At 33.6% G+C, this 12,135-nt stretch overlaps 1 protein-coding gene across 1 annotated transcript; it reads left to right on the top strand.

Moving 5' to 3' along the window:
• The first annotated feature begins 9,426 nt into the window (after positions 1-9,426).
• Positions 9,427-11,563, top strand: srxn1 (sulfiredoxin 1 homolog (S. cerevisiae)). Its single transcript, XM_056464365.1, has 2 exons — positions 9,427-9,701; positions 10,840-11,563. The coding sequence occupies exons 1-2, from the start codon at positions 9,489-9,491 to the stop codon at positions 11,047-11,049; spliced, it is 423 nt and encodes a 140-aa protein (XP_056320340.1). The 5' UTR covers positions 9,427-9,488; the 3' UTR covers positions 11,050-11,563.
• The last annotated feature ends 572 nt before the right edge of the window (positions 11,564-12,135 follow it).

The raw sequence follows: 12,135 nt of genomic DNA, 5'->3' as shown, positions 1-12,135 counted from the left end.
ATCAGGACACAGGACTGATGCCCAAGAAACCGGAAACACAAAACAGACTCTGGCATTATGCCCTTCACTGTCCTACAGTCTTTTTGTTTGGCTCTTTGGCTTCTGTCTGATGATTGCTTTAATGGATAACACTGGTATATTCATTAACTAGTGCATTTAAAATGTAAATACAAATAACTGTCACCCCATCTTTTGAGTTCAGACTTGAAAATGACGCATGTTATATGCATATGATATATCATTTGTCAAGATAATTTCAGGTTTAGACTAAAATGAATGTTAAATATGTGTACTGGAAAATGACAGTTAAAGGGCTAATGCATTCAGAACTAGGCAGCATATTAACATTGATGAAGTTAAACACCACCCAATTGTCAGAATGCAGTGTGGTGAAAATGTACACTGTAAAAAAATAAATAAACAAATAAATAAATCTGCTAATTTGCCTGTATTATGGCATATTGATCAATACTCTATCAACTTTTACTGGTGAAAATTTAATGCAGTTTAACAAAATAATTTTTATTGACATTTTCGTTTACATAAATAATAGATTGCATTAGTAATAATGTATATGGCGGTGTAAAAAAGTGTTTGCCTCTTAATGATTTCTTAGGTTTTTTGCACAATTGTCATACTTTTATGTTTCAGATCATCACAAATGTTAAATGTTAGTCTAAGATAACACAAGTAAACACATCATGTAGTTTTGTCATTAAGGGAAAACAAAAAAAACAAAAACAAAAAAAGTACAAAAAAAAAGTCTGAAAAAGTGCCTAATAACTGGTTGAGTCACCCTTAGCAGCAGCAACTGCAATCGAGCAATCGAGCATCGATGACTTACAATGAGCCTGTAACAGCACTGTGGAGGAATTTGGGTCCACACAACTTTGCCAAATTGTTGCAACTGCATTCACGCTTTGAGGGTTTTTCGCTTAGTTGAACAGTCTTTTTCAGGTAATGCCATAGCATTTCAACTGAATTCAGGTCAGGACTTTGACTAGGCCATTCCAAAGTTTTCATTTTGTTTTACTTTAGCCATTCAAAAGCAGACTCACTGGTGTGCTTTGGAGCATTTCCTGCAGCAGAACCCAAGTTCACTTCAGTTTATGGTCACTAAAGCAGGTCGCACACCAGATGCGCCACTCGGTGTCGCAACATGACGCGTACATGGCAGTTGAAAGTATTGCACACCAGACTCGTACATTCGCATGTTATTTAAAATGAAACTATTCAAACAACGCTCTGTGGCGCGGCAGAAATATGACCAGTGTCCTGAGTCGTGGCTGGGCGCCGCAGACAGCCGGCGACTTGCAGCACCAGTGTGCGTACACTGATAGAAACCTATGTTTAGAAGTCTAAAATGCACGGAGCTGCGTGGCACGACGCGGCGTGTGGCACAACAAGCTTAATGACCATGAGATAAAGTGGGTCCCATGACCGAAGCAGTTAATCACTGCATTAGCATATAAGCATACATTCAAATTCACACCTTTCAAAGTATACTCCATCTGACAGTATGCTCGACATATGCGCTTTAGAAAGGTTATCTTTGTCCAGAGTTTTCACTTCTCTCAAAAAGTTATAAATCAAAAATATATATTAGTACTAGTATGAGAAACATTTGCTGGTATCTTTAAGCATACGTCAATACAGTTTGTCATCTTCAGTAGTTTGTTGTTCTTGTTCCATAACTTCAGTTTCTATACACTGTATGTATGTCCTCACATACACATAAAAACTGAATTATAATTTGGGCTTCAGTAATGAAAGTGCTACATTTATGCATACACTGCAAACTGTACTGCACATATTGTCCTTAATTTTTCCTCTGAAAGAATACACTATTGCAACAGCAGCGAAAATCCCCAAGCATAAAGGAGGTCACTGTAACTGAAGTCTCACTGTGGTGGAGATGCTGACGTTAGATTTCATAAGAATTAATTATTAAACACCATCATCTGCAATATTGAACATGCAACCCTAAACCACTCAACTCTCAGAACCCTGATAACACGCTGTCCTACTGAGCTTTACCCTTTACTGGCACATGACGCTGATGTTTAACTTCCTATCATTTATAATAATACAAGAAACAAAAACAAAGTGAAAAGAAAGATCACTTTGTCATTAGAGAAAATCCATGTGGAGTCAACACACACAGTATATGTAAGAGAACAATGTGTGTATGTGTATACGCTTTAGCACGTGTTCTGGCATGGATGAGTTTAGTAGATACTACAATGGTTACTGATTACACTTTATGAGATAAGCGGCCTGATTCTGCTTTCATTGACCAACACAATGGTATTGCTCAGCGTTTCTCAACCTTGTTTCTAAAGGTCTCACTACTTCATACTTCAAGTGTTATTTAAAACAGTCATTAGTAAAGTGCTTTATCAAGGGGTTTATGGTTTGGTTGGTCCAATCAGCCCCCTGGTGGTTAGTTATTGTAACACATCAGCCTGTTGCCATTCATTCATTCATTCATTTTCTTTTCAGCTTAGTCTTTTTATTAATCTGGGGTCACCACAACGGAATGAACCGCCAACTTATCCAGCATATGTTTTACGCAGCGGATGCCCGTCCAATTCACCAGTACTGCATGTCTTTGGACTTGTGGGGGAAACCAGAGTACCCAGAGGAAACACACGCAAATGCGGGGAGAATATGCAAACTCCACACAGAAATGCCAACTAACCCAGCCGAGGCTCGAACCAGCTACCTTCTTGCTGTGAGGCGACAGCACTACCTACTGCACCACCGAGTCGCCCCCAGCCTGTTGCCAAAAAATCTTTATTCATGGACCCTTTGCAAAGACTATGATAATGCTAGGGTCAAAATTTAACAAAAATGCCAAACATGAGTTGACAAACATGTCCCTCACATTGAAGATAAAGGGCCAATAAATGCCTTGTTGTATTCGTTTTTTCCAGTGCTTAGCAATATAAAATATATACATAACTGGTTACTACTATGTATAAAATGCCAATGAAATTGATGTCAATTGCAAATGATGTGTAATATGACAAGTCTGAACAGCATTTGTAGCAGTTTGAAGAATTCTGACTGACTGATAGAATTAGAAACATTTACAAACATGAGAGATGGTACAACTACACAATTAAATACATTTATAAAAACATTTATAAAACAGATAGTTATAAAAGAAAGAAAATAGATGCAAGAAACAATTACAAAGTGCAAATAGCGCCCCTTAAAATTTTTAATCTCTGAGTGTGGATTGTATGTTTCCATGGTTAATAACATTATAAATCTAGAAATGTTTATTTTTTATGTACACATTTTTATTTAAAAACCTTACTTATTGCAATTCTGACACCCTCCTCTCTCTCGTGAGTCATGACTAAATGATCATTTTCTTAATCTTTTTTAAGTTATTAAAAATACAGAAATTGCATTTTTTACAGTAACCGCTGTTCTGTAGAGTGATTTTTTCCTTTTTTGTTGGAATGAAATGGAATTTTTTTAACAACACCCATTCTTGTCATAGGACAATTTTGAAAAGCCTTTTTGATTCACTACTATCGGTCATGTTTATGGAAGTTTAATCAATTTAAACTTCCATATATAATAAATATAACTAGGCCCATACGGAATCTGCGCACGCAGAATTCTGCAGATTTTTAACCCATTATTGATTCTGTTTAATTACTTGTGTAAATGTATGTACATTTAGATTTATTCAGTTTTTAATTAATTTCAGTATAAATATTGACTAATATGAAAATGTTCATATATTAGATGAGAGACTTGATTTGTTTACCAAATAAAGTGGATCTACTTGGATTTGCATTGTAAACATTAAATACAATTTTAAAATATATAATTTTTTATTTTATATATTAAGGTTTTAGTTACCATACTCCCAAAAAAATTCTCGGCAGAAATAGCAAAAAATGTCCGCACATTCAGTCTGGCCCTAGTTATAACTTCTGATTTTGAGAGCCCCAAAAATACAAAAAAAAAGTGGCTGATGATACTTACACTGCATTTTTTGAACATGATTACTTAATATTGGTAATTGCTTTTAAAACTTGTGAACTTGTGTGTGTGTGTGTGTATGTGTGTGTGTGTGTGTGTGTGTGTGTGTGTGTATGTGTGTGTGTGTGTGCGTGTGTGTGTGTGTGTTTTCATTACCTTGATATCAACAGGATCCTGATGTTTGACCTCCATCTGCTGGTGATTATATTTCACTGCAGTCAGACCACACCACAACACCATCCACTGCTCACTAAATGTCCTACAATGATGAATCATAATAATATTTAGTCTGAGGTAATGACTCTCATAAAAATAAAAATAGAGTCAATGAGATTTTTTTTTTGGTGAATTGCCTTTAATCTTTTAAGGTGTGGTTTTCCTACTTTTCTTTTGGTCTATTCTAGACCAAGTTTAGGTTCTCTTAGTATTCACCCTCTTAAAATAAAAGAACTTAAAATAATCCTGTGGGCTGGGCTGATCTTGCTGTATGTGTCAAACATTATACAGAACTCCATTAAATACGCAAAAACAAATCTGAAGCAAGGTGATGTACATTCAAATATTATTTAACTGTATTAAACTGCAACGTTATCATGGGGACATAATTAGAGTTTGGTAACTCTGACCTGCAAATTCATTTAATGTGAAGACTTGTTTTTAGCTGATGTAAAACACGCGATAATTGATTTTTCTTTTGTAACACTTTAAAATAACTGTCCATTAGTTAATGTTAGTTACAGTATTTATTAAGCATTAGTTACAGCATTTACTAATCCGTTCACCATTTACTAATGTATTATTAAGAATTATTAAGTTAACAGACTGTGAGTTAATGAACTAACAATAAACAACATGTTTTTTCCATTAATTACCTTTAAAAAATATTAATAAATACTAAATGCATTGCTATTGACCATTATTTTTAAGTATTACATTTTTTTTGTTTGTTTTTGTTTGTCATTGATAAATAACTTTTTATTTAAACAGTGCTTTTTTAAAGATGATAGAAGTGCGATGTCAAACAATGACATGGCACCAAATTTAGCATGCTCAGTGTAAAGTGTGCCAGTGCCTTGACTTAGTTGTACATCACAATATAAAAGAAAGCATTAACATTATCCATTCACTGTGATTTTAAAAGAGATTAAATTAATATTTTTGTATGAAACTACTATAATATATATTTTTCAGAACCTAATGGTGGTCATAGTACAATTAGACATCTTAAATTCTATTCTATTTCAGTCTGGTGTAGTCAATTCTATTCTACTGAGTCTATTACAGAACTCACCATATGGGTTTGCAACTATGGAGCTGAACTTTAACTGAAGCGGACAGTTCATCTTCTCACGACACAGAGTGAATTATCATCTCCTGCTAGCCGTGCCTCATTATCCAGACTTCCTCCCCTTTGCTGATTCTTCAGTGTGTGCCAGCCTGACTGCTCTTGATGTTTTCTGTTGTTTGTGTGAAAACCCATCTGTCTGTTACAGCCTGCTGGCAGTAGGTCCAAACGTCCCTTCTGCTCCTGTCAGAAGAATCAGTTCACAGCATTTAGAGATCCAAATGTTCATTTTCCTTTCCATTAATGATCCACAGCGAGAGACAGAATGAGAGCAGTTCCAAAAAAATCTCACCTACTGTAGACATTCCTCCTCACGCCAAATGTCCAGTGTACTGCATGGACAAATTTGTTGTCGCTTTTCCTGGCGTACGGACACAGTTGTGTTGTCAGGCCAACTTTTTCACAAACGATTGATCATTTCTGGGAAGACTTTTTTGGCCAGTTCACAAACAAAATCTAAAATGGCAGAACAAGGCTTCAGACATCTGACACTAGGTGGGATAAATGTTTTTTTTAAACCTCATGTTTGGATTGTAGCCTATATTGTCACCAAAAAATATGAATACTTGCTTGTTCATTTTCATTAAAAATCCATTTTAACGTCTATACATTATGCAATGAGGTGTAAGGCTGTATGTTTAAAGACAGAATTCTAATTTCTAATTTATCTGCATTTGTATATCATAAATCAGCAATAATTAAAAGTACTGAGAAAATCAAAGAACTGTGGAAAGATTGATTTATATATTCTAAGATTCAATTAACAAGGAGTAACGTTAGGCCTAAAATTTGAGCGTATTGTTGGCTGCTTTATAAATTTTGTTCATAAGCAAGAATAACATGTGAAGCCAAAGGTGTTAAATTATTTTGTCATTGTTTATCTTAATTTTTAAAAGCAGGAAGTGTTTTCCGAATGAATCGTTTGATTCAGCCACTCACTTTTACGTTAAGTCCGTTTCTCTTCCAATGGCTGCAGACCAATAGTTTATTATTTCATATATAAAGCTACTATCATCTCAAAAATATCCTTTATTACTATTCTCTCATTTTGTGCTGTGAATATACCTGAAATTTTATCTATGTTTCACGCGTACCAGTTCCGCGATTTCTCGCTGAAGCAAAACTAACCGCCAAGTGACGTCAAATGACGCGTCTCTCGCTGAGGTCGGGATTATTTTCTTTTCTCAGAGGATGTCGGACTTCTAGAGAGGTTCTAGGCGTTATCCCCAATATAAAATAGGTAAAATCCCAATATCGGAGATGTCTGGAACGCAGCATAGGATTGGGGTAAGTGTAGACCGGTGTAGACGTTAACAGCATATGGAAGGCCGTTGGGGCCTGTCTGGACCTAACGCGTTTACACTCGATTAGGCCTACATTACTTTTTTTTGTTTGTTTTATGAGAAAGCATTGCAAGAATGTGGATTTTCAAAAAACAAACAAAGAAACAAACAAAAAATAACAAAACAGGTTAACGAGTCATTTATATATTTACTTGCAAAATACAGCTTAACACGTCATTTATGCATTAACACATAATTTAAGCCTATATTATACTTTTGTGTCAAGTGACTGCTGTACCTCAAGATGCATATGGGCTATATAGACACGGACTTTTAATTTTCACCCAGGCAGCCCAAGGGCTTCCGGTGACTTACCATTACAAAATTGTTACGTTTAAGATCTGATTTCTTAAAAAAATTAGCAATCTTCACTGCCTGATAGATATATATATATAAAGTGGGTCTCAGATCAGACAAGAAGCACTGCATTAAATCCCATTTCCCTCCGCCATGTCTTTAAAATATGGACATTTATTTTACCCAAGTATTTTCAATGGTATTTCTGTGCTAGCCTGTTGCTACTGATGGCGCTAGTGGTTATAACGTTCTTTCATCTCGTTTTATGCTTGAACAACTAAATGAATACTTAAGTCATTTAACTGAACGTATTGTAATTACATTACAACATCGATGCTGTAAAAACAACCTTGTGAAATTGAAAATACTCACATTAAGCTTTCACCGGAGGTTTATCGTTGGCTTTAAAACTCTAGCTGTGCATAGAGCCTATTACTCCATCTGTGCCTCCTCTACGTATTGACACTTGTTAAACACTCCAGCCACAGGCCTCACTCTGCTCCCATGGCTCTTGGTCCTGTGGACCTTTTGAGAAGTGCGCAACAAGTCTATATACATAAAGGCCTAGGCCTAGTTGTGAAACAAAAAGGTTTTTCAAAATTGACAAGAATGGGTGTTATTCAAAAGTTTTAGGGCAACTGATGAATAGTTTTGATCTACTTTGCTTCTTGCACATAGCCATGTGTTGCTCTGACAATAACACTTCCAAAAACCTAGAAGGCAGTGGTACCTGTACAATGTTACTGTAGAAGTATCGCAAACTCGCACTTATTCAAGGAAGAAAATGGCAGGGAACCAGTAAATGTGCAACAAATTTAATCATAAATTAAACACAAAACAAAACTATCCATCTGGATCTCCTCCATGGAACATAAACAGCTCAGTAGTACCTCTCATGATGTTGTTATTTTACCAGACTTTTGAAAAGGTATTTGATGCACTTGTGAATAAAGAGATACTATTAAAATAAATAATAAATAATACATTTTATACATTTACATTTAATCATTTAACGTACACTTTTTTTCCAAAGCGAAATACTTCAGGTCACCAGAGAAACAGCATTTTATAAATGCAGCAAAAAGCCTTTGCGTTTATTGTTTATGTTTTAGTTAGACATACATAAAAAAACAGTACTGGAATAGAATGTCAGTTGAATGAAGTCAGTTAAGTGTTGACAAAACAGATGTGTCTTCAGATGTTTCTTAAACATGGCCAAAGACTCAGCTGTCAGGCAACTCGTTCAATTCTGACTTTATAACTCGCTATTCTGACTTTATAACTTGCAATTCTAACTTCAATATAACTCGCAATTCTGACTTTATAATCCGCAATTCTGACTTTAATATAACTCATAATTCTGACTCTATAACTCGTAATTCTGACTTTATAACTTGTAATTCTGACTTTATAACTCGCCATTCTGACTTCATAACTCGCAATTCTGACTTTATAACTCGCAGTTCTGACTTTATAACTCGTAATTCTGACTTCTTTACTCGCAATTCTGACTCTATAACTCGCTATTCTGACTATAACTCACAATTCTGACTAATATAACTTGTAATTCTGACTTTAATATAACTCGTAATTCTGACTTTATAACTCGCAATTCTGACTTTATAACTCACAATTCTGACTTTATAACTCGTAATTCTGACTTTATAACTCGCAATTCTGACTTTAATATAACTCATAATTCCTACTGTATAACTTGCAATTCTAACTTCATAACTCGCAATTCTGACTCCATAACTCGCTATTCTGACTTTATAATTCGCAATTCTGACTTATATAACTCGCAATTCTGACTTCATAACTCGCAATTCTGACTCTATAACTTGTAATTCTGACTTTATAACTCGCAATTCTGACTTTTATATAACTTGCAATTCTGACTTCATAACTCACAATTCTGACTCTATAACTCATAATTCTGACTTTATAACTTGTGATTCTGACTTCATAACTCGCTATATTCTGACTTTATAACTCGCAATTCTGACTTTTATATAACTTGTTATTCTAACTTCATAACTCACAATTCTGACTTTATAACTCGCAATTCTGGCTTCCAAACTCGCAATTCTGACTTCATAACTCACAATTCTGACTCTATAACTCATAATTCTGACTTTATAACTTGTGATTCTGACTTCATAACTCGCTATTCTGACTTTATAACTCGCAATTCTGACTTTTATATAACTTGTTATTCTAACTTCATAACTCACAATTCTGACTTTATAACTCGCAATTCTGGCTTCCAAACTCGCAATTCTCACTTTATTCTGAATGATATATTTTTTTGTTTTATTAAATAATTTATTTTTTTATTCAGTGGCGTGAACTGGCTTTAATAGATGTTTCTGGAAACGTATAGAAATTAGAATCAAATCAGCAGGTGGCAGTAATGCACTGATAGCGGTGAATGTTCAGAAAAATAGAAGAAGAGAACACCTCCCTTCTGTCTCAGTTTTCTTTTAAAACTATTGCTAATGTTTCAAACTCTAAACGGTGATTTCCGAAAGTTAATCGTAAATCCACTCCGTATTCATATGCGAAACATGGGCAGTTTAAGCAGCGAAAACCGCTCCATTCATTCAGACAACATCCATGACGTCCATAATATCCCGATGGATGTTATTATACGACCCATTCCGCCTGTTCTGGACGAGCAGAAGGTCCAAAGCCTCATGACGAGCATACAGGTTAGTACAATAATTAGTACATAGTGCGAATAACATTTAACCTTTTCTTAAACTAAATAACCTATATAACCTATTGTGCAATTAAAAGGTTTCTTGCTAACTTTACTAGTCCTCCTTCTTGCATAGAAGAACCATCAGTGTCAATGTATTTAAAGGCACAGTTTGCCCCAAAATGAAAATGTACTCCTATTTACTGACCCACAAGTGCCAATATATTGCAGGGTTTTTGCGAGGTTTTAAAAAGTCTTAAAATGTCTTAAATCTCAAAATTTAAATAGTAGGCCTTAAAAAGTCATCATTTTTTAAACAGGTCTTAATTTTCCTTGGTCATGTATAGCTACCCAATCTAGCCAAAATTCATACAATCACCAACAATCCATCCCAATAAAACTTTAAACTTATTTTATTTAAAGTAATTTTTAACTCTATTTATCATAATGGTTTAATTATTTTCTTTACAATAACATTTGTTTAAAAGTGCTCCATGTATATACTGCTGAGGACACCGACCTGGGCAGATTGTTGTGCATAGATTTAGATTATTATAGTTTTTAAAACTTTTAAAACATTTGTTCATTTTTTTTTTATTTTAAAGAAAGTTTATGTTGGGAAAAAGTGTATGGATACAAGTAGAGCTTGCTTGTTTTTACACAATATTTAAAATATTTAGCTAAGAAATATAATCTAACATCTATATAACTAAAAATATAAAATCGTCTATTATTAATATATTATTCTAATATTGCAATAATAAATTTATTAAATTATATTACATTTTTTGATGGGTCAATTAAAGATCTTTATCATCTGAGCCATTTGAAAAATTCCTTAGTCTTTTAGTCTAAAAATTCATTCATAACGGTCCTACAAATGTCTTTAAAAGTCTTAAACTACCTCGTTGAAGCCTGCAGAAACCCTGTATTGGTTCCAATCTCAAACCAAATTATTTTGATGAAAGCTGAAAACCTGTAACCATTGACTTCCACATTAGAAAAAAACAAATAAGTTAGTGATAAGTTACAGGTTTACAACTTTCTTTAGATTAGCTCTTTTTGTGTTTAACAGAATAGAGAAATTAAAACCCAATTTGCAGGTCCAATTAAATGCTCACATTCATTTTTCTGTGTTTCCCCCCCAGGAATGCTCAGATATCTCTGTTGTTCCTCCGATAGACGTGCTTTGGATCACTGGAGAAAAAGGGGGCAATTATTATTATTCTTTCGGAGGTTGCCATCGATTTGCTGCCTATCAGAGGTTAAAGATGAAATCCATACCTGCCAAGATCATCAAATCTAACATTTCAGACCTGCGCACTTACCTGGGAGCATCAACGCCAAATCTACAGTGACATTACTGTGACTTTTCTTTTTTGAACCCATTATTTGAATCATCCAAAACTGTAAATGACATTTTTGACACTATTTATATTCCTTTGTCAACTTTTGCTTGGTTACTGTGGGATTTTCCCAAGTCACAATGACTAAACAATCTCATTTTGTGTCCGTTTTTATCATGACCAGTAGATGGCAGCATTAAATAGCACTTTTTCCCCTTTTTTTTCTGAACCAGTCATTAAACTTTATTCTGGAGGGTTTATGTCCTGCAGAGTTTAGTTCCAACCCCAAATAAACACACATGAACCATCAAATAAAGCTCTTACTTGGCATACTAGAAATGTCCTGGCAGATGTGTCGAGGCAAGTTGGAGCTGAACTCTTTTGCACATCATCCCCCCAGGACGATTTTAAGCACCCCTGGTCTAAACACTTTAGATTGAACTAATAGGCCAATTAATTTGAAATGTATTCATCAACACAATAGTTTGTTTTCACAATGTTTTCAGTTCTTTGGTTTCTGTTAATATCATCGAATTAAATAATATTTTCAATGTTTTTAATTCTAATTTTTATATATATATATATATATATATATATATATATATATATATATATATATATATATATATTTTTTTTTTTATATATATATATATATATAAGTATAGAATTATATTTTTTTATTATAAAAAAATAGAAGTATATTATATAATTATTTAAATAATTAAATTTTGCTTGTCTGAAAGTAATTATTCGCTTGAAATTTTGCCAAATGTTTTGTTTGATGCAGATGTTAAATGTTTTGTTTGGATGTAGTCATTTTTCAATACAGATTTTAATTTTAATAGAAAAGTGTATATATATATATATATATGTGTATATATATTTATGTGTATATATATATATATATATATATATATATATATATATATATATATATATATATATATATATATATATATATATATATATATAACACACACAGTTGAAGACAGAATTATTAGCCCCCCTTTTTTCTTGTTTTAAATATTTCCCAAATTATGTTTAACAGAAGGTCAAAATTTGAATGTTTGTATTAATTTCTCAGTGAATATAGCCAAA

This window comes from Danio aesculapii, chromosome 8 (assembly GCF_903798145.1).
Source record: "Danio aesculapii chromosome 8, fDanAes4.1, whole genome shotgun sequence".
Lineage (NCBI taxonomy): Eukaryota > Metazoa > Chordata > Actinopteri > Cypriniformes > Danionidae > Danio > Danio aesculapii.
Note: the sequence above shows the minus strand (reverse complement) of the source record. Positions and strands in the feature narration are given on the sequence as shown.

Bases quoted from the DNA above. Each gene is read 5' to 3' on its own strand.
- srxn1 (XM_056464365.1), top strand. From the start codon at position 9,489: ATGTTTCAAACTCTAAACGGTGATTTCCGAAAGTTAATCGTAAATCCA. The intron at 9,702-10,839 runs GTTAGTACAATA...TTTCCCCCCCAG, and splicing joins GCCTCATGACGAGCATACAG to GAATGCTCAGATATCTCTGT.